Here is a 23,263-nt window from a genome sequence, read left to right as displayed (position 1 = left end):
TTTGACAAGTTAGTGGCAAAATATGGTAACTGTACTGTTTAAGGTCACCATGTAGAAAATTACTTAAAATTCACGCAAAAAGCATCTACAGAATTTGAGGTTTGATATTGTTTGAAATAAATACTCTAAATGTGATTAAATGTGAAATGACCGCTAAGGTCAAAATATAAAATAATCTTCTCTTCACATATTATGGCTAATAATAGGAGACAAATTAAGGTTTGTATTAGGAAGTGGGAAATAAAGCAATGCTTCATTCCCAGGATTGCAAACAGGTGATTTCATTTGTGTTTAATCAATTATTTGGTTCAGGAGTTACTTTCAATGGGAAACAAATATTTTGATAACATAGTACCTGACCAATAAGTAATTCAAAACTCAACAGACTAGTTGAACCCTTCTTAATTATGATATTTATATGCATCACTACTTCCAAAATGATCTCTCAAATTAAATCTATTTTTAGGACAGTGTGCAAGTATAGGTCATGACTATGAATGCCATTGTTCTTGGGGCATCCTTTTTTTTAAAGTATGCGCTATTGCAGATTGAGTGCCTCCGAAAAGACCAGTATTTATTGCCCATTCCATCTGCTCTAGAGAACAAGGTGGTTAACTGCCTTTTTTGCCTACTGCAGACAATGTGATACCCACAGACCTGCAAGGAGGGAGCTCCAGGATTTTAAAACATTGACAGCAGATAGTGGACAAGCTTTGGGGAGTCAGGAGATGAGTTGCCTGGCACAGAATGCCCATCCACTGCTCTACCAATTTGATTTGTGCAATCTGAATGAAAATTAAAATCACTCACAAGCCCCTGTTATTTTTTTATTTGTACTCTGGCCTACAATGCAGTTATAGTTAGCAGCCTCTAATCTACTCTGACCAGTGGCTACTTTCCCTTTTTATTTCTTATCTCTACCCAAACTGATGCTATCTTTGAGCACACATTCAGTTCTCAGATTTTATTTCTGATTTGGCAATTTCTAAATGGTTTGGGTAGTAATTCAGATATTATTACCTTTGTGCCTCTGCATTTTAATTTAGTTGCTAGCTGCTCATAACCCTTAGCAAAACCTTTTGCTTAGCTCTGCAACATTTGATCCCATGTGGATGTCAACAACTGAATTCTTCCCCTCCATCTCCAAAATCCTCTTCAGCTCTGAACAGATGTTCTTAACTCGGCTAACAAGCAGGTGACAGAGACTTTAGAACTCTCCATCTCAGCTTCAGCCAACATTATCCATCCCCTTAACTTTCCTTTGCTCTAATGGTATTAAGTTCCCTTCACTCACTTGAATATCCCTTGTACCACACTGTTGTGGTCAGTTTGTTCATCCATCCTTAAATTCAAGCTCTTGTCCACATCGGCTACAAGACCTTATATCTGTTGAGCATGTGCAGGTACTTAGGCTTCTTGACTTCTCCCTCCTGAATACCTATTACTGCCTCATTAGTAGTTACTGCACATCTTTCCTGTCGCTAACCACCAAATAAATCTGAAATTACCGAAGGGATGTACCTGTTTCCTGGAGGTGGGGGTGGGGAGAAAGTAGCATAGAGTACAATAGGTGAGTGGGGGAAGGGATGAAGGTGATAGGTCAGGGAGGAGAGGGTGAAGTGGGTAGGTGGAAAAGAAGATAGGCAGGTCGGACAAGTCCAGATAAGTTATGGGGACAGTGCTGAGCTGGACATTTGGAACTAGGGTGAGGTGGGGGAAAGGGAAATGAGGAAACTGTTGAACTCCACATTGATGCCCTGGGGTTGAAGTGTTCAGAGGTGGAAGATGAGGCGTTTTTCCTCCAGGCATCTTGTGGTGAGAGAGCGGTGGTGAAGGAGGGCCAGGACCTCCATGTCCTCGGCAGAGTGGGAGGGGGAGTTGAAATGTTGGGCCACGGGGTGGTGTGGTTGATTGGTGCGGGTGTCCTGGAGATGTTCCCTAAAGCGCTCTGCTAGGAGGCGTCCAGTCACCCCAATGTAGAGGAGACCACATCGGGAGCAACGGATACAATAAATGATATTAGTGGATGTGCAGGTAAAACTTTGATAGATATGGAAGGCTCCTTTAGAGCCTTGGATAGAGGTGAGGGAGGAAGGTGCCAGGATGGGAGGGTGGGTTGTAGGGGGGCGTGGACCTGACCAGGTAGTCATGGATAGCTTATATACAGAAAAGCCACACACACAGACCAAGTCCTGAACTATGAAAGCAACCATCCCAACACACATAAACAAAGTTGCATCTGGACATTATTCAAAAGGGCCACAACACACTGCAGCACATCTGAACTACAAAAAGAGGAAGAAGAACACCTATACAAGGTATTCAACAAAAACGGATACCCGCGCAATTTCATCAACAGATGTTTCAGGGAAAGACAACGAAATGAGGACATTCCACAACCCAAAGGACTGGCCACACTCCCATACATCAGGAGCATTTCTGAACTGACAGCCAGCCTGCTGCAACCACTAGGACTCATAACAGCACACAAACCAACAGCCACGCTCAGACAACAACTCACCAGGACAAAGGACCCGATACCCAGCATGAGCAAAACCAACGTAGTTTACAAAATCCCATGCAAGGACTGCACAAAACACTACATAGGACAAACAGGAAGACAGCTAACAACCCGCATCCATGAACACCAACTGGCCACAAAACGACACGACCAGCTATCCCCAGTAGCCATACACTCAGATTACAAACAACATGAATTCGATTGGGACAACACCACTATTATAGGACAGGCCAAACAGAGAACAGCCAGGAAATTCCAAGAAGCATGGCACTCATCCACAAATTCGATCAACAGACACATCGACCTAGACCCTATACACCGGCCACTGCAGCGGACAGCTACTGACAACCGGAAGCGGCAGATTCAAACCAGAATAAATGCCGGAAGAATCAGCACAGAAGCGCTTCACAAGAGGCTCCCAAGCACTGAAGATGTCACCTAGAAAGGGGACGAAACGTTTGCCAGAAAAACTCCCAGCTCGGCGAACAGAACCACAACAACGAGCATCCGAGCTACAAATCTTCTCACAAACTTTAGTCATATATCTACTGAGTTAACTGATCTTCATAAACTATGAAGACAAAACCACAAGCAAGCATAGAGAATGCTGCAGAAACTCAACAGATCTGACAGCATCTGTGGATAGGGAAACAGAGTTAATGTTTTGAGCCTAATGTGACATGCCTCTTCAGAACTAAAAGGTTTGGAAATTTTGTTTTCAATACTTTTTATAGAAACAGAGGCTCATTACAAAAAAGTTCACAGTGGCATTCCGCAAAGCAGTCATCTAGACTGCGTTTGTGAGCCCAACAACACCCACAGTTATCTCAACTACACATCCTTACACCCTACTTCTTGCAAGGCTTCATTCCATCCTTTTAGTTTCTTTGTCTCCTTCGCATCCATTCTGATTATGCCACCTTCCACAATGCAGCATCTGACACCACCTTTTTTCTCAACAGAGAACTCCAACAGTAAATTGTGGTTGTCATGGCCCTCAGCCATGTCCATTTCTCATACATCTGCATTCTCTCTTTCCCTTCATTCTCAGAGCAAGGAGAGGGTTCCCTTGTCCTTATTTTCCTCCCACTCGTATCCGTATTCAAAGGATCATCTGTGTCATTTCTGCCAACTTCAGCAGGATGCCACGACAAACGTATCTTCTCCTGTCCTCCATTGACAGCATTCCACAAAGACTGTTCTCACTGTGATAGCTGGTCCATTCCTCCATCTGCATGGAAACTTCCTTACTCCTGCATGGCACTTTTACTTGCAGTCGCAGAAGGTGTAATGCTTTCCAAATCATCACCTCCCTCCTCACTGAGCAAAGCACCAAACTCATCTTCCAAGTGAAACATTGTTTCACTTTCAATCTAGTCTACTCCATTCACAATGCAGTCTCCTTCACATTATAAATACAGACTAGGTGACTGCTTTGCAGAATGACTCTGCTCTGTCTATAGAAATGACCTGACCCCTCAGTTGATTGCCATTTCAGTAAAACTCCTTGTTCTCATGCTAACATTCTGTCCTAGGCCTCCTGCAACTTTCCAATGAGGCACAGCGCAAACTCAAGGAGCAACAGTTCATTTTCCACTTATGCAGTTTACAGGCAAGAGGTCTCAATATTGAATTCAATAACTTCAGAAACTAGCCACATTATGTCTGTTTTCCAATTTTTTTTACCGTTCCCCCACACAACCTTGTCTTGATTGTATCATATTTGCTTTGCTCTTAGCTGAAAGAGTCATTGTGGCGCTGAAAAAGCACAGCAGATCAGGCAGTATCCGAGGAGCAGGAGAGTCAACGTTTCAAGCATAAGTCCTATTTTCTCACTTTTATTCCTTACACCCATTTTTACATCTTTTTCTTTTTCTCTTTCTCAGCTGTCAGCACAATACACCCTTGTCTTTTGTACTGGATCTCAGTTTCTGTCAATATATATAAAAAAAATTCCAACACCCCTCATTTCTGAAGAAGTCATTCCAGACCCAAAAGGTTAACACTTTCTCTCTCCACAGATGCTGGCACCCCTACCATGTTCCTCAAGCATTCTCTGTGTTTGTTTCAGATTTCTAGCACCTGCAGTATTTTGCCTTTTGGCAAAGCTACATTGGCCTTAGTGTTACAGAACTGGAGAAGGGGTAGATTTAGGTTATGAACGTGTGGCTTTTGATCACAGCATATACATGCAATTAAACAAAGTTAGATTACTATGACAAATAATTTGGATTGGACACCGAACCCTAAATTGTGAACCTCCATATGCTTTCTGCGATATTGCTTTTGGACTAAATTTTTATTGTGGCTCAATGAGTTTACCAGTTAAAACCCAACGTAATGTGAGATGTTTACCCGCAAGAACTTTAAACAGCTTTCATTGTTACCAGCAGTAAGTCTGGTGTTTATTTTTTCACGTTTGAATCTTGCCGACTGTTGCTTCTCATATATGATACTCATTTGCCCACAATCTCTGTTCGAATTCCAATTTTCCCATACAGCTGTAGTATTCTTTGCAGAAATAAAGCACCTTCCTTTATTTGTTTTTCTAGTGGCCAAATCAATGTTTATTCAGCTTGGTATTTGTTCTACCTAGTATTATTAACATTATCAGTCTAATTGTTTTGATGAATAAAGTTGTACTCTTGTTAGGCAGTCTTTGTTAACTCACGTAGTATAGAGAAGCCTTGGAGAATAGTAACATTGGGAATTGACCATATGTAACAGGAAAGGACTTAATGAGCTACTGATGTTTTTAATTCCCTGATAAGGTAATTGCTTTATTTCTGCCAATTAAAAGTTCTGTGCTTTAAAGTCAATAGCATTAGTAATATTGTTGAAAAGTTGTAGATATGCATTTTATTCTGTACATATTCATATTATATGCACATAAACACATGCAAATTATTGTGTACATGTAGTTTTGTGTGTATTTCTATGTATTTGCAAGCACAAGAATTAAAGGCATTAAAGCTTGAAGGAAGTGGCTGCACCTAATATAATGACAACGGTACAATAAGCCTTCTGGGAACACGAAGTGCATGAGAAGAGCAGAATGCAGTGACATGCAAGAGAGGAAAGAGGGACATGGATGATGGGGATATTGATAGTGGTGAGAGAGAAGAAAATTCCTAGGGGCTTTGAAGGGCTTGTAACAAAGCTGCACACAATTAATAGTTACACAACAGAACTACTTAAAAGTCTACTGAAAGAAATGCTAGAGCAATTGAAGAGATTAGATTACTTACAGTGTGGAAACAGGCCCTTCGGCCCAACAAGTCCACACCAACCCGCCGAAGCGCAACCCACCCATACCCCTGCATTTACCCCTTACCTAACACTACGGGCAATTTAGCATGGCCAATTTACCTGACCCGCACATCTTTGGATTGTGGGAGGAAACCGGAGCACCCAGAGGAAACCCACGCAGACACGGGGAGAACGTGCAAACTCCACACATGCAGTCGCCTGAGTCGGGAATTGAACCCGGGTCTCAGACGCTGTGAGGCAGCAGTGCTAACCACTGTGCCACCGTGCCGCCCACTGAATAGTGAGGGCTTAGATAAGTCCTAAGAGCAGTGAAGACCTCAGAAGAAATTGTATGTCACTAATAATTTGCTGCAGCAGAGATTGAATGTTGAAAGTACAGAAGCAGTAGTGCAACCTTTTAATTTTACTTATTTTTGGGATATGAACATTTCTAGCTGGTCCACTATTTGTTGCCCATCCCTAGTTGATCGTCCTTGAAACATTGGTGGTGAGCTGCAGCTTGAACTTCTTTAATTCATTTGCTATAGGAAGACCCACAATGTAGGAAGGGAGTTCAGGATTTTGATCCAGCAATGCTGAATATTTTCAAGTCAGGATAGTGAGTAGCTTGGAGGGAAGTGTGCCATGATGTTGCCATGTATCTGCTGCCCTTACCCTTCTAGAAGATAGTGAGCTGGGGTTTGAACATGCTGTCTCAGGAGCCTTGGTGAATTTCAGCAGCACATCTTGCAGATGGTACACACTATTGCTACTGAGCATCAGTGGTGGAGAGAGTGAACATTTGTGGATTTGATACCAGGCAAGCAGGCAGTTTTGACCTGGATGGTGTCAAGCTTCTTGAGTGTTGTTAAAGCTGCAGCCTTCCATGCAAATAATGTTATCACACTCCTTGTGACTTGTAGATGGTGGACAGGCTTTGAGGACTCGGGAGGTGAGTCGGTCACTGCAAGATTACTAGCCTCCAACTTGCTCTTGCAGCCTCAGTATATAGCTAAACCAGTTCGGTTTCTGGTCAGTAGTAACACCTATGATGTTGATAGTGAGGATTTCAGTGTTGGTAATGCCATGTCATTGATTATTCAGAAGCAAGGGCTAGATTCTCTTGCTGGAAATGGTCGTTGCCTGTCACTCAGGTAGCATGATTGGTACTACCAAGGAGAGAAAGTGAGCACTGCAGATGCTGGAGATCAGAGTTGAAGCATGTGGTGCTGGAAAAGCACAGCCAGTCAGGCAGCATCCGAGGAGCAGGAGAATCTACGTTCTCTGCATATGGCATTCCTGATGAAGTGCTTCAACTCTAAATGTCAATTCTCCTGCTCCTCAGATGCTGCCTGACAGGCTGTGCTTTTCCAGCACCACGCTCTTTGACAGTGGTGCTGTCATGCCAGTCCAAGCCTGGATGTTGTCCAAATCTTATACCCTTTGTAATGGGCTGCTTCATTATTTGAGGAGTTCTGAATAGTGCTTGATGTGCAATCATCACTTCTGATAGAAGGAAGGATTGACACTGAATAATCATAATCATACTCCTTTGTGCCAGGAATGATTTAAATCTACAGAGAGCTTACCCTGTCAATCCCATTGACTCCTTAAGCCAGATTAGAGCTCAGGAAACAAATCCTGCGGCGCTATTGGCTTGATGAAAGTCACTTTAAAAAGCTGGAGTTGTTCCTGTGATTTTGGACTGGAGTGCAGTTTCCAAGGATCCGGGGAGCATAGTCCCAGGAAAAAGGGTGGACCATGGTGAGCAGTCACACGGTGGCTCAGTGGTTAGCACTGGAAGCTCACAGTGCCGGGCACCCGGGTTCAGTTCCACTTTTGGGCAACTATCTGTGTGGAGTCTGATCATTCTCACCATGTCTGCGTGGATTTCCTTCGGGTGCTCAGATTCCTCCCTCTTTCCAAGGTCGTGCAGATTTGGTGGATTGGCAATGCTAAATTATCCGTAGAGTCCAGGAATGTGCAGGTTAAGTGGATTAGCCGTAGGAAATGCAGGGTTATAGATGTGGGGTGGGATGCTCTTTGTAGGGTCAGTGTGGACCCGGGTTGAATGACCTGCTTGCACACTGTTGGGATTCTATGATGGAACAGCCTTTGAAGGAGTTTCAAGATCAGCTCATTGCAAGTGAAGAATTGTAATCCCTTGTGAAGTTTTAATGAGATTTGGTGACCTTTAAATTATGATGGAATTGCTGAGATATCCAAAGGATCTGTTTGGTCTATTTAATGTGTTCTGTAGGATGATCTACCATCATTTGTTTGTTAGCCATATTTGCCTTGTAGTAATTTAGGATGTTCAAGTATAAGTCATATCTAACGTTACACAGACCAAACTCCCTTTTTCTGTCAATATTTTGTGCATCATTATTTGTTTTCTTTTGTAATCAACTAGTTATTCTCTATTAATAAGAGAAACCTGGCTGGATTGTTTCTAATATCCAATCAGATTCAGTCTAAAACTTATATAATTAACCATACCACCATTCTGGTTAAATTTAAAATTTGTTGCAAGCAGTGGAAGGGTGGGATTATAAAGGAATCAGTGCATCCTTCCAACTTTGGTCGTAACATCATACTGTACATAAATCTCTTCAGTAAATTGTATTATTGCTATGTCTGCAGGTATAATGCAGTGTCTCCCAGAATTGAAATGGGAATGCTTTTGACCACTAATTTTCCTGAATAAAAAGGTATAGGAAGGATAAAGCTGACCTGAGGATTTGCTCAGGTTTTTGTTTCTTTATTTGTCCAGGCTATTCGATTGTCCCTTGAGCAATCATTACCTCCAGAGCCAAGGGAGGAGAGCATTGAACTTGTCAGCAAGCTACGCATCAGAACACCGCGTGGGGAATTCTTTGAACGGCGTTTCCTAGCAAGCAACAGGCTCCAAGTTGTCTTTGATTTTGTGGCTTCCAAAGGCTTCCCAAGGGATGAATACAAGCTGCTGAGTACCTTCCCTAGAAGAGATGTAAGTGTTTCATATTATCTTTTTGTGAGTATGCTACAGTTTATATTGTAAGTGCATTCAACTTGGAAAGTTTAAATACTTTCAAATAATTTGATCTTAATTCCAAGCAGATTATATTCTATTTAATTCTTTTTTTTACTTGCTGCCGTACAATAACATTGTGTGAAATACTGATCACTTTGTGTAGTTTCTGAAATCTGAAGATAATGAGAAGGCAATCGGCAGCTTATTTATTAAAACCTGCTTAACCTTTTAATTCCTTTATCAGCATTGGTTTCATAAGTAGTTCTTTAAAAATTCCTCTGGACATTAACTAATATTTAGCTCTGTGTCATATATTGTAGTATCAATTGTGGTATCGTTACAGTGCAGTACAGGCCTTTAGGCCCTCAATGTTGCACTGACTTGCAAAATTAATCTGATGCCCATCTAACCTATACCATTCCATTATTATCCATATATATGTCCAATGTCAGTTTAAATGTCCATAGCTATTGCAGGCTGGCCATTACATGCCCCTACTACTCTCTTGAGTAAAGAGACTATCCCTGATATCTGTCCTAAATCTATCACCCCCCAATTTAAAGCTATGTCCCCTTGTGTTAGCCTTCACCGTCCGAGGAAAAAGGTTCTCACTGTCCACCCTACCTGACCCTCTGATTATCTTATACATCTCGATTAAGTCACCTCTCAACCTTCTTCTCTCCAACGAAAACAGCCTCAGTTCCCTCAGCCTTTCCTTCTAAGACCTTCCTTTCATACCAGGCAACATCCTAGTAAATTTTCTCTGAACTCTTTCCAAAGCTTCCAAATCCTTCCTATAATGCAGTAACCAGCACTGCACGTAATACTCCAAGTGCGGCCTTACCACTGTCTTGTACAGCTGAAGCATGACCTTGTGGCTGTGAAACTCAATTCCCTCTACCAATAAACGCCATTACACCATATGCCTTCATATTGAGTTCTTAGAGAAGGTGACAAAACAGGTGGATGATGGTTAGGCGGTTGAAGTGGTGTATATGGACTTCAGTAAGACATTTGATAAGGTTCCATATGGTAGGCTATTGCACAAAATACGGAGTTTCGGGTTTGAAGGTGATACGGCAGTTTGGATCAGAAATTGGTTCGCTGAAAGAAGACGGTGGTGGTTGATGGGAAATGTTCATCCTGGAGCTTAGTTACCAGTGGCAACCCAGTCAACCTGGGTGGCAACTTTCAGGGATTTATGCACCTGAACTTCGAGATCTTGGACACTGCCAAGACTTTTACCATTAGCCCAGTACTCTGCATTCCTGTTACTTCTTCCAAAGTGAACTACCTCATACTTTTTCACATTAAGCGCCATTTGCCACTTCTCAGCCTAGCTCTGCATCTTATCTCTGTCCCTCTGTAACCCACAGCATCCTTTGGCACTATCCACAACTCTGCCTACCTTGCTGTCGTCTGTAAATTTACTAACCCATCTTTCCATGCCCACCTCCAGATCATTTATAAAAATGACAAACAGCAGTGGCCACAAAAGAGATCCTTGGGGCACGCCACTGGTAACTAAGCTCCAGGATGAACATTTCCCATCAACCGCCACCCTCTGTCTCCTTTCAGCGAGCCAATTTCTGATCTAAATTGCCGTATCACCTTCAAACCCGAAACTCCATATTTTGTGCAATATCCTACTGTGGAAACCTTATCAATTGCCTTACTAAAGTCCATATATACTACATCAACCGCCTAACCTTCATCCACCTGTTTTGTCACCTTTGCTAAGAACTCAATACGTTTTGTGAGGCACGACCTACCCTTCACGAAATCATGTTGACTATCCTTAATCAAATGATTCCTTTCCAGATGATTATAAATCCTATTTCTTATAACCTTTTCCAGCACCTTACTGACAACCAAAGTAAGGCTCTCTGGTCTATAATTACCAGGGTTTTCCCGACTCCCCTTCTTAAACAACATTTGCTATCCTTCAATCTTCTGGCACTACTCCAGTTGACAATGATGTCATAAAAATCGAAGCCCAAAGGCTCTGCAATCTCTTCCCTGGCTTCTCAGAGAATCCGAGGATAAATTCCATCCGGCCCCAGGGTCTTATCTATTTTCAGATCTTCCAAAACTACTAAAACCTCCTCTTTGTTAATCTCAATCCCATCTAATCTTGTAGCCTGTTTCTCCATGTTGCCCTTTTCCAATGTGAATACTGACGAAAAGTATTCATTCATTGTTTCCCCTAAGTCCTCAGATTCCACACACAACTTTCCACTCATCTTTGATTGGCCCTAATCTTACTCTAGTCATTCTTTTATTCCTGATAAACCTGTAGAAGGCATTAGGGTTTTCCTTGATCCTATCCACCAATAACTTCTCATGTCCCCTCCTGGTTTTTCTTAGTCCTCTGTTTAGATCTTTTCTGGCTAACATACAACTCTGAAGCCCCCGAACTGAGCCTTCACGCCTCATCCTAACATAAGCTGCCGCCTTCTGCTTGACATAAGATGCAACTTCTTTCGTAAACCATGGCACCCTCTGTCAACAACTACCTCCCTGTCTGATAGATAAATACTTATCAAGGACCCACAGTAGCTGTTCCTTGAATAAGCTCCACATTTCAAGAGTGTCCACTCCCTGCAGTTCCTTCCCCATCCTATGCATCCTAAATCTTGCCTTATCGCATTTTAATTGTCTTTCCCTGCATTACATACCTATCCCTGCCCATTGCTATTGTAAACATAACTGAATTATAGTCATTATCGCCAGAGTGCTCACCTACCTCCAAATCTAATGCTTGGCCAGGTTCATTGCCTAGTACTAAATCCAGCATGGAAACAGATCTAACATGCCCACGCTGATCAAATTTCCCAAACTAAACTAGTCCCATTTGCCTGCATTTAGCCCATATCTTTCTAAACTGTTTCTGTTAATGTACCTATCCAAATGTCTTTTAAATGTTGTCCCTGTGCCCCCATCAGTCACTTCTCTGGCATATAACGAGCCACCTGAGAGTTGCCCCTCAGGTCCCCTTTAAATCTTTTCCTCTAACCTTAAAAATATGCTCTGTAGTTTTGAACTCCCCTAACCCTACAAAGAAAATACCTTTGCTATTCATTTTATCTATGCCCCTCGTTGATTTTATAAATTTCTTTTAAGGTCACCTCTCGATCTCCTCCACTCCAATGAAAAGGTTCCAGCCTATTCAGCCTCTCCTTATATCTCCTCCAGTCCTAGCAACATCCTTGTAAATCTTCTCTGAACCCTCTGCAGTTTAATAATATTCTTCCTATAGCAGGGCAGTCAGAAATGTACACAGTACTCCGAAAGCCTCACCAATGTCCCAACCCCAATATTCAATAGTCTGAACAATGAAGGTAAGCATGCGGAATGCCCTGTTACCTCTGACCCAACTTTCAAAGAATTATGTACCTGAACTCCAGGTCTCTCTGTTTCACGGCACTACCCATGGTCCTGTCATTAACTATATAAGCCCTCCCCTATTCATCTTATCACATCTCGCATTTGTCCAGATTAAACTCCATCTGCCATTCCTCAGCTCATTTGCCTAATTGATCAAGATCCCATTGTAATCTTAGAAAATCTTCTTCACTGTCCATTTTGATGTCATCCACAAATTTACTATGCATTGCATCCTAAATTCTCATCCAAATCATTTATATAAATGACAAACAAGAGTGGACTCTGCACTGATTCCTGCAGAACACCGCTTGTTACAGGCCTCCAGTCCAAAAAAACAATCCTCCATAACCACTCTCTATCTCCTACCATCAAGTCAATTTTGTATCCAATTGGGAAGCTCTCCCTGAATCTATGTGATCTAACTTTACTAACCAGTCTACCAAGCGGAACCTTGTCAAAGGCTTTACTAAGGTCCAGGTAGATCTTGTGGTATTCGAGACATATACCAGTACGTGGTATTGGGTAAGGGTTGTTTGAGGTAGTTCGCTACCCACAATTCTTGATGTCATCCACAAACTTACTATGCATTGCATCCTAAATTCTCATCCAAATCATTTATATAAATGACAAACAAGAGTGGACTCTGCACTGATTCCTGCAGAACACTGCTTGTTACAGGCCTCCAGTCCAAAAAAACAATCCTCCATAACCACTCTCTATCTCCTACCATCAAGTCAATTTTGTATCCAATTGGGAAGCTCTCCCTGAATCTATGTGATCTAACTTTACTAACCAGTCTACCAAGTGGAACCTTGTCAAAGGCTTTTCTAAGGTCCAGGTAGATCTTGTGGTATTCGAGACATATACCAGTACGTGGTATTGGGTAAGGGTTGTTTGAGGTAGTTCGCTACCCACAATTCTCCTTTGTCTTGGCATATCCAGTGATTAATGGTAGAGGATACAGTACCGTACTGTATCTACAGATAAGGTATCGTTGTTGAGTTTATTGCGTGGTAGCATTTGTTCAAGCATAATTACTAAGACCTTGGTTGGTACAGATAAATCTGTTCCCTCGAACAGCTAGAGTAGGCCTACTTATATCTATTCACAGACTATGTGTGGTATTAATAAAATGGGTGGAATCAGTGTATGATGAACACAAATCCCTTCAGAACCATTATCTTCTCCAATGTTCTGCATTGGTATTTCTTTTTGCTTAAAAAAAGGCAGATGTGAAGGCTTAAGCAGGCATCAACAAATTAGAAAATGAAACAATCGAGAAGAACATCTTAACATATTGCAGGACATAGTTTATAAAGTCGTTGATCTATTGAAGTTAATTGCAGAGTGACAAACACAAACGTTATATGATGACAAGCATTGCAAGAATGATGATCCAATAGTCATCACAGTCCCCAGATTGTTTGATTGTTCATATCAAACAAAAGCCCATTCATTCCAATTCTATTATGCTCCTGCTTGACATATCTACTTTCCAATTCAGATTTTATTAACTTTATCTGAATTTTTTTATTTATATCACATGGCCTCCACCTAGACCTGCACATTTCTGACTTGAATAAAATTGCTTAAGTATTCATGGAGTCACTTCCCCTTCTTCTGCCTTCATTAATAATCTCTATATTATCACTGCCAGTGCAATATTAATTTTAGAACAGATGGAGAATGCAATTATACTGTCCAGTATTTTTTTTCTGAAGTGGAAATTACTTTAGCATTGTGCATGCATATTTTGAATGCACTTCTATTATTAAATTATAGATTTTCAGTTTTGTACATGTTTGCTTTTTGAACCAATCCAGTAGTGAATCTAGTACTTTGACTTTTCAAACAGCAGCACTAACATAAAGAGAGTGCTAGGTTGATTCATTTTGTATTTCTATACTTTACTCCTTGAAGAACAAAAGGCTTCAGATAAAGTAGAAAATAGTGTTAATGTTAATTTTAAAGGAATAATATTAGCTCGCTCCTTCATTATGAAAAGAGTTGCAGATCATATGAATTTGTTGAAATGTTTGCTATGATTCGGTGTGGTGGAATAGCAGAATTGAGTGCTATATCAGTTGAACAATGCAGAGTATAAATGATTTGAAAATCAATTGGAACACAAATGTTGGACATAATTTCTATTGCTAGTCAAAAGGAGGGCATTTCTGAATAGTATATGCTACACAAAGTCTTATGAGTGAAAAGTAGATGCATTTAATTTGAATCTTGATCCTTGATAAAATAGATTTACCTGGTAGAACAATGTTAAGACTTGCTATGTGAACCGTCTCTGACTTTGTTATTTCAGTAGTGAAACCATCTGAAACTTGAGAGCAATAAATACTTTTGATAATTGAATTGATTTAAGCATTTGTCCCATCAAAAATCCACTTTTTTATAAATGTCGTAGATTTAAGAAATGTTTAGTGTAAAATAAATTTATTGTTTGGAGACCGGTACTTAACTAATAAGTTTATAGTTATCTGATTGTCAGCAGAATTAGCTACATTTCTGAGATTAGGTTGCTCAGATTTTCATAGAAATCGGTAGAACAACCACTTGTTGATGGGCGTCATAATAGTATATTAATAGGGACAGTTTCAATGAGCAACTATGCAGCATTTATGATTACAAAATATATAATTTATGATGGTGACTGGACTTTAGTCCAATTATCCCCTTATCAAAATGCCATTTCTGCTTAAGATATGCCTTGAATTTCCATGTGCAACTTCAGGAAAGATCATATAATCTTGTGTATACTTATGGTTGACCTTTTGGTAATGTTATAGTCTTGACCCTGTACATATGTTTAAAATTGTTGAGCTGTTTCTGCAGGATCACGATGTCAGAGTTAGGAGGCAGAAAAGTTGTTGTTTTAATATGTAATAAAATTTATATTTGTAACTCGCTTTAAATTTGCTTCTAACTAAAATTTTGAAACAATATAATAGCAGAATATGGAACGTTTTAAGCTGTTTACCAAAACTAAGGCTGAGATCGTGAGTTGGAGTCAAATTAACTTTATTATATTATTGAAAGTGTGGCAGAAGATACATTAATGCTGAGTTAAAATGCTCAGAAAAAATCTCTGCTCCAACAGTGTCTGTGCCTCTGGCATCCTTCAGTCTTCTCAGTCATTTGTTAGTGCACATGTTTTTCTCCTGTCTTCCCTGCTGTTGACAGCTTCCAAAACTTTGTTCCGCTATCCTTACAAACTCAAATTCAAGTCCATTTTCTGTCCCTTCAGTCACTTCACATTTATTACTATCTCGCATTAGTTTTTATTTTGCTTTTCAAATGATGTTTTGGCTCATGTCTTTGTAAAATTATTTTCAATTTCCATTTTCTATGAAATCTAATGATATACATTATACCCTTCATGAAATGAGTAAATTAAGTCACTATAGAAAGATGATGATTAAAGGACTAGAATAAACTAACAAAAGGAAATTGTAAAGAGCTGCACAAAATAAGAGAACAGAAAGTTTATTTACAATAGGCCAGTATGGTGTGTTAATTAAGCTCATAGACAAGCCAAATGAACAGGAATGCCTTGCAGCGAAGCAAAACAACAGCTTTGTTTGTTGACAGATGTTCGAGTGTTATTGTCTGTTAATTGGATAATGGTGTAAACATTTGCAAACTCTGCTCTCCTTGGGGAATTCAGTGTTTGAGGGGCAACAAGAGGCATGATCCCTGTGTACAGTCCATATGTATGCATTCCTCTCATACAGCCTTGCAGGTAAATCAATTGAGTTCATAATTTCATTTGGCATTTAAACTAATAGCACAAAGTTGAAAAATTTATACCTTAAAATACACCATGACCTTGAATACACCCCAGTTTGTATGGTTACAGTCGAGTGAATAGCATTCATTAAAAGATATTTGCGTTCCATGCCGTTGTTACCAGAGTTGGTGAGCTCTGGATGCATCTGGCACCTACCATTGTTTCTTGTTCTACTCCATAGATTTGTATTATCTACAGGGATTTGAAAAGAAGTGCTGTCAAATTAGATGTAAGCTGTAAGATGAAAGTGATGTGAGTTAGAGCTAGAAAATTACCTCCTTCTGGTACATACATTTGAGCTGAGATTTATAAATCCCAATGTAATATCATTACAGTACTCTAGTGCAATTGACTGTAGCAGATGGACTCTACAGTGAGAAAACATAAACAAGAAATCCTTCGTACCTATATCACAAAGGAAGCTTGTAGAATTTTGAAATATATAATGGATACAATCCTTTCACCATTTAAGTATATCTAATTTGTTAATTGGAATCAAAAATGTTTCCCATCAAAAATGCATTTTAAATTCATCACTCAGTTCATCATCTGAATTCAGTTTTTGGCTTAAACGTGAGTTATAATTTCCATCTTACTAGTAACATTTTTCACTGAGTTTGAATTAAGTTCCTGATCTGGATTGACTGTTCAAGTACGACAACCTTCCTGACCTAAGTGCAACAAATCAGCAAGTGGGAAAGAGAAGTTTGCAAATATAGCTGGCTCAAAGTACAATACTTTACACCTGAAGAAATGCAAGATAGTCAACTATATGAAGATGACCCTGGGAAAATGAAGTCAAATTTAACAGCAGTTTCATCTTTACCCACAAGTAAAGCAAGCTATTACCACTAGCTACCTGCAGATCATTTTCAGGCAAAAGGAAGAGGATGCATGATTCAGTGTCTCCCAGAGTTGATTTGATTCAGTCAGGCCAGAAAAGCTAACGTTGCTTTGTTGGAAAAAGCTATAATACAATAGTTCTGTTCTGATGCAATCCCGTGTTATAAGAAAATCATGCTGGACCACTGCCTACGTGTAAAATATCCAAAATTTTATAAACCCAAAGACATTTTTCCATTGACAGAATTCACTTTTTTTTTGCAGTTTCACCTAATCAGAATATTAACTTGCAATGAAATGTACTCAAATAGAGGGGGAAAACCTACCATGTTTTGTGTTAGCAATGACAGAGAAAGAAAAAGCTGCTAATGATTAGAAATTCCAAATCCACCCCACTTCAAAGCTTCATTGGGTAAATTCTAATTTTCCAACAAGGTAAGTTTGGATATTACAGCAAGGTCCATACCCAAAGGAAGAAAACAAAATGGCATGGAGAGCTGGTACTATTTTTGGAGATCTGCTATGTTGCAGAAGCATTGTTTTGACAACTGTGGTATTCACATGAAATGCCTGCAGAATGAAAAATGCAGTTCATATTTTTATCGTGAAAATATCTATGAACCAGCCACAGAGTCATCTAGACTTGAAATTATAAGCTTGCTCTCTCTCCATGATGCTGTCTGACCCACTGTGATCTCCAGTATTGGTTGTTTTCAGTATAGATTCCAACAGCTGGAGTAATTTACTCCAAAATTAAATTTGGTGCAATTTATGCTGTGGAATGGCACTTCAACAAATATTTGGTACCTGTAAAGTTGTAGTGCTAGTTTCACTCGATGTACCATAAGCAATGCATGTGCTCCATTTATTGTAGGAAACACTAAAACCAGAAACTATTGCCAACCAGTTCTAGCATGGTCAGTGCATTCCTACTAATAGGGGAAGTAGCTACATCTGCGGCGATTGCCAGCAATTTGTTTGAATTAATTATATTAGGAATCTCTATCTAATAATGAAAACAGTAGTGCTAGGCTTGACCCTGTCGCAGTTCGTGAGAGTAAGGAAAACAGTCCAACAATGGATCCAGCAAGCAGGTAGTAGATTGTAAAATGGACATTTTGCTGCTGCAGCCGCAACCAGTTTTCATTTCTATCACACCTTTAAAACATTCCAAGGTATGTCAACAAACAAAATTTCTGTCCTAAGCCATGAGATATTAGGACCAGTGACCAAAAGCTTTCTTTAAGAAGTAGACTTTAAGAGTATTTTGAAGGGAACAAGAAAGTTTCAAGAGTTTTAGAATGAGAATTCCTGCATTTAGCACTGAGGCCATTGAAAGTACGTTCCAAAAAGAAGGCGGATGGAGGATACACAAGGGGTCAGGTTGGGCGGCATGGTGGCACAGTGCTTAGCACTGCTGCCTTACAGCCATGGACCCGGGTTCAATTCCCAACTCAGGCGACTGTATAGAGTTTGCACATTCTCCCTGTGTCTGCGTGGGTTTCCTCCGGGTGCTCCGGTTTCCTCCCACAAAGATGTGCAGGTTAAGTGAATTGGCCATGCTAAATTGCCCGAGGTGTAAATGTAGGGGAATGGGTGGGTTGCGCTTTGGCAGGTCGGTGTGGACTTGTTGGGCCGAAGGGCCTGTTTCCACACTCTAAGTAATCTAATCTAATCTAAAAGGATTGCAGTGTGTTATGGTCCTTGCTGGTATTACTGGACAAGTCACATCTAAGAATGAAATCTGGCTTGATTGATCGTGTGTTTTTTTTATCATTAATATGGTGGTTGGTCATTGAAATATATTCACATGAGACTGCAGGTACTTTCTAACAACTATTTGTTATTACACAAACAAATCGAGCAATAAAACCGAAGGAACTGTGGATGCTGTAAATCAAGAAACAAAAACAAAAGTTGCTGGAAAAGCTTAGCAGATTTGGCAGCATCAGTGAAGAGAAATCAAAGTTAATGTTTGGGGTTTGATAACACTTCCTCAGAATCGAGCTATATATTTTAAGAGTTAGAAAGATCTTAATATAAACATTAAAATAAAGTATCAACTTGTTTCCCAACACTATCCATTACAGAGACTCCTGCCCAGAGAAATTATACTTCTATTTCAACTCTAAGTTTCTAATTAACTGATTCCTTTCAGTTTCTTTCTCTTGAGCAAAGGAGAGAACTTTATGATGGTATCAATTTTTCATAATTCTGATGGCCTGGTGTTTTTCCACTCTTAACAATCTTAAAATTTCAATCCCAACTTCTCTTTGCTTGGAAACATCATAAATAGAAAAACACTGCTATTGCAGTGACTGGTTACTTCTGAACCAAAATCTGCTCATAAAGAAACTAAAACTTTCTTCTGAACTCCACTCTTTATCCTTGTCAAATAAAACTTTGATGTTTTTTGAACTGAATTCAATACAAGGTTAATTACTTCAAACATTAACACTGCGTAAACATGTTAATCTGTCAACATTCCAGGGGTTCTTAGTTGAGGGTTCTCCCAAACCCTTATTGGCAATCAGGTGTTTTCTTCAACTGGTACATTTAGCTCACTGTTCCAGAATGACTTTCTGGCCTTTTGAAAACTCTTCTGCAACACTAACTGACATCCATTCGTTTTTTTTTACAAAAACAATTTAGATACTAAACATGATAATGTTTTTCACACACCATCCATCACGAGATAGGAAGAGGCAAAGTCGCAGAGGCATTTAAAACAGTAATGTTATCGTTAAAATTAAGGCATTATCAATGTAGGTCAGCAAACGTGGCAGATTGGGAAGCAAGCCTGGAGTTAGGATATGAGATGCAAAACTTTGGATGAATTCAAGTTTATTAAGGGAAATTGACCATTGGGATTATAAACTTAAGAAGTAATAAATCCGAGTTTCAGCAGCTGATGGGATGAGGTGAATAGTATTAGGGAGATGAATGCATATAGTTATGATGAGGATATGGGGTCAGAAGCACAGTTCAGGGTCAGCTAGGTCACCAATGATCTGGTTCAGTTTAGACAATGACTAGGCAGAGAAGTTGAGTTGCTGGCTCAGGAATGAATTTGTCTTCAGTATCTACCAATGACAATGATTTTCTTCAAGATTGATTTCAGGTAATTTCTTATCATCTGATGATGGATATTAGACGAGAAGTTTGACAAAGAGAACAAAGAAAATTTACGGCCCAGGAACAAGCCCTTCAACCCTCCAAGCCTGAGCTGATCCAAATGTACTGTCTAAAACTGTCGGTCAATTCCTAAGCATGCCCATCTACTCATTCCTCTGCTCCCCACCTACTCATGCATCTGTCCAGACGCATCTTAAATTAATCTACCATGCCAGCCTCTACCACTTCTGCTGGCAACGCGTTCCAAACGCCCACTACCCTCTGTGTGAAGTACTTACCACGTGTATCCCCCTTAAACTTCCCACCTCTCACTTTGAAAGCATGACTTCTCATTTTGAATCCTTCACCTTGGGAAAAAGCTTGTCTCTATCCACCTGGTCTGTACCCTTCATGATTTTGTAAACCTCAATCAGGTCCCCCCTCAATCTCCTTTTTTTTCTAGTGAAAATAAACTTAACCTACTCAACCTCTCTTCATAGCTAGCACCTTCCATGCCAGGCAACATCCTCGTAAACCTTCTCTGCACCCTCTCCAAAGTGTCCACAGTCTTTTGGTAATGTGACGACCAGAACTGTGCACAGTATTCTAAATGCGGCCGAACCAATGTCTTAGACAATTTTAAGATGACTTGCCAGCTCTTGTACTCAATACCCCATCCGATGAAAGCAAGCATACTATATGCCTTCTTGACCACTCCACCTGTGCAGCAACCTATAGGGTACAATGGACCTGCACTCCCAGATCTCTCTGTCCATCAACTTTTCCCAAGGCTCTTCCATTCATTGTATAATTCACCCGAGAATTAGACTTGCCTAAATGCAACACCTCGCGTTTGTTTGGATTGAAAGCCATCTGTCACTTTTCCGCCCAACTCTCCAGTCTATGTATATCTTCCTGTATTCTCTGACAGTCCCTTATAGTTTCTGCCACTCCACAATCTTTGACACAAATCAGAGTATTTTGGAAATTTGATTGTGTAATGCTTTTAAAGCGCACAGTTTTTGACCATTTGTATTTTTGTAGCTTTGAGATTTTGACTTTCAAGTTTTCCTGCCCTATTTTGATGTTTTGATTGATGTACAAGCATGACCTCTCGTTTTGAATCCTTGAAATATATTATGACCTGGACAGTCAAGAGAGACCATGCGGAACAAGCCAAGCTGCTGGAAAAGGGAGATGAGGAATAGGTTCTGGATCAGTGGTGCTGGAAGAGCACAGCAGTTCAGGCAGCATCCAAAGTGCAGCGAAATTGACGTTTCGGGCAAAAGCCTTTCAACAGATGAGGAATAGGTTGAACAGCAGTGAGAGGCCATATCGACTAGGGCTACGAACAAACATTTCTCCACCTTAATTTCAGCATGTAATAAATAAAGTGTGTGATGTCTCTGCCTCAGTAAAGATATCATCACTAGAATCTTCTGCCTACTGCAGCCAAAACTGCTACTTCAGAGCAAGGCAAAGGCAACCTTGTCAAATGCTCTTGAAGGTGACCATGCCAATGAACTAATCAATCTAGCTGTTCGTAACATCTTGCAACTTTCTGTTCACTGGTTCACAAGGTTGCTTATTCAGTAAAAAGATCTGTTTTATTCTCTTGCCAGGTGCATTGAACACATTACATTTCCCTATGACGTAAGGTATCATTGCTTGCACGCATGTCTCTTGACTGGTGCTGTATGTTAACCTTGCCCTATGTCAAAACTGAAAAGAATTCCATGCCCAGACTGTGTGTAATCAGTAGCAAAAGACCATGCAGGGCAATGCCCGGTAACCTGAAGCAGTTATTAAAACTTTGTTTATTTATTCATTCTCTTGTGGAACGTCGGCTTCGCTGGCTGGCCAGCATTTATTGCTTGTCTCTAGTTGTCCTTGAGCCACCACAGTAAACTAAAGTGTGTAATCCAATAATAACATGGCTGATCGTGCACAACTCATGTCCTTGTGCACAAAGATTGATCAAAATTGGTATCCTGAAACATTGTTTCTCCTGCCTGGATTGTTCTAGAGAACCCCAGGAGTCCTTTGAGTTGGTGTCAAGACTCATGTTTTGCCTCATGCTACAGAACCACACCAACCTGAAGGGGATAATACTTGCACATCTGCTATACTGTGAGCAACTGATGAACAGAGTCATAAGGGGGACACAAATTAAATAAATTCTAGATTATTGGTGCTGGAAGAGCACAGCATTTCAGGCAGCATCCAAGGAGCAGCGAAATCGACATATCTGGCAAAAACCCTTAATCAGGAAGGGCTTTTGCCCGAAACGTTGATTTCGCTGCTCCTTGGATGCTGCCTGAACTGCTGTGCTGTTCCAGCACCACTAATCCAGAATCTGGTTTCCAGCATCTGCAGTTATTGTTTTTACCTAACAAATTAAATAAAGCCAGGCCTGTAGCACTCCAGACAGCCCCTTTCTGTCCACTTAGATATGATCTAATCAGAGCATGATCGTAATTGCATCAACAGCAAGAACTACTATGTATGTAGAACCGTTAATGTAATGCAACATTGTCAGAGTAATAAAAAAAAATGTGACACTAAACCACATAAGGAAGTGGTAGATCAGAAGAACAAAAGTTAGATGAAAGTGTTATATCAAGGAATTACTTAAAGGAGGAAAATGAGGTGGAGAGGTGAAGAGATTTAGGCAGGGATCCAAAATTTAGGGCCTAGGCTACTGAAGTCATGTCCATGCGTGGGCAAGTGTTTAAAATCAGGGAAGCTCAGAAAGCCAGACGAAAGTGAGCACTGCAGGTGCGAGAGAGTCAATTGAAAAGTGTAGGGCTGGAAAAAGCACAGCAGGTCAGGCAGCATCTGAGGAACAGGAGATTCAACATTTCAGGCATAAGCCCTTCATCGGGAATGTGGAGGGGCAAGGGGACTGAGAGATAAATATGGGGGTAGGGATGGAGATGCGGGAAAGGTAGGTGGAATGACAGTAGGTGAAAGCAGGTACGTGATTCTGACAGGTCGGTGGGGAGGGTGGGGTGGATAGGTGGGAAGGAAGATGGACAGGTAGGTACTCATTTACTGCATCCATTGCCCTCGATGTGTCCTCCTCTACACTGGGGAGACCGAGCGCCAACTCATGGAGAGATTGAGGGAATATCTCTGGTCCACTCGCACCAATCAACCCCACAGCCCTAGCCAACCACTTCAACTCCCTGTCTCCACTGCCAAATCAAAGGCACCTGCTGACTGGAGAAAGAGCATGTCATCTTCTGCCTCAGGACCCTACAACCACATGGCATCATCATTGACTTCACCAGTTTCCAAATCTCCCCACCCACTTCATCTCAGATCCAACTTG

At 40.5% G+C, this 23,263-nt stretch overlaps 1 protein-coding gene across 2 annotated transcripts in view; it reads left to right on the top strand.

The window, feature by feature from the left end:
- The window catches only part of faf1 (Fas (TNFRSF6) associated factor 1), a 389,085-nt gene that overhangs the window by 347,439 nt on the left and 18,383 nt on the right, over positions 1–23,263 (top strand). For both annotated transcript variants that reach the window (XM_060829823.1, XM_060829824.1), the window contains one exon: positions 8,544–8,759. In XM_060829823.1, coding sequence (XP_060685806.1) covers positions 8,544–8,759 — 216 coding nt within the window. The remainder of the gene's footprint in view (positions 1–8,543; positions 8,760–23,263) is intronic.

This window comes from Hemiscyllium ocellatum, chromosome 9, assembly GCF_020745735.1.
Source record: "Hemiscyllium ocellatum isolate sHemOce1 chromosome 9, sHemOce1.pat.X.cur, whole genome shotgun sequence".
Taxonomy (NCBI): domain Eukaryota; kingdom Metazoa; phylum Chordata; class Chondrichthyes; order Orectolobiformes; family Hemiscylliidae; genus Hemiscyllium; species Hemiscyllium ocellatum.
The sequence above is the reverse complement of the archived record's forward strand: the minus strand, read 5'-3'. Positions and strand labels throughout refer to the sequence as shown.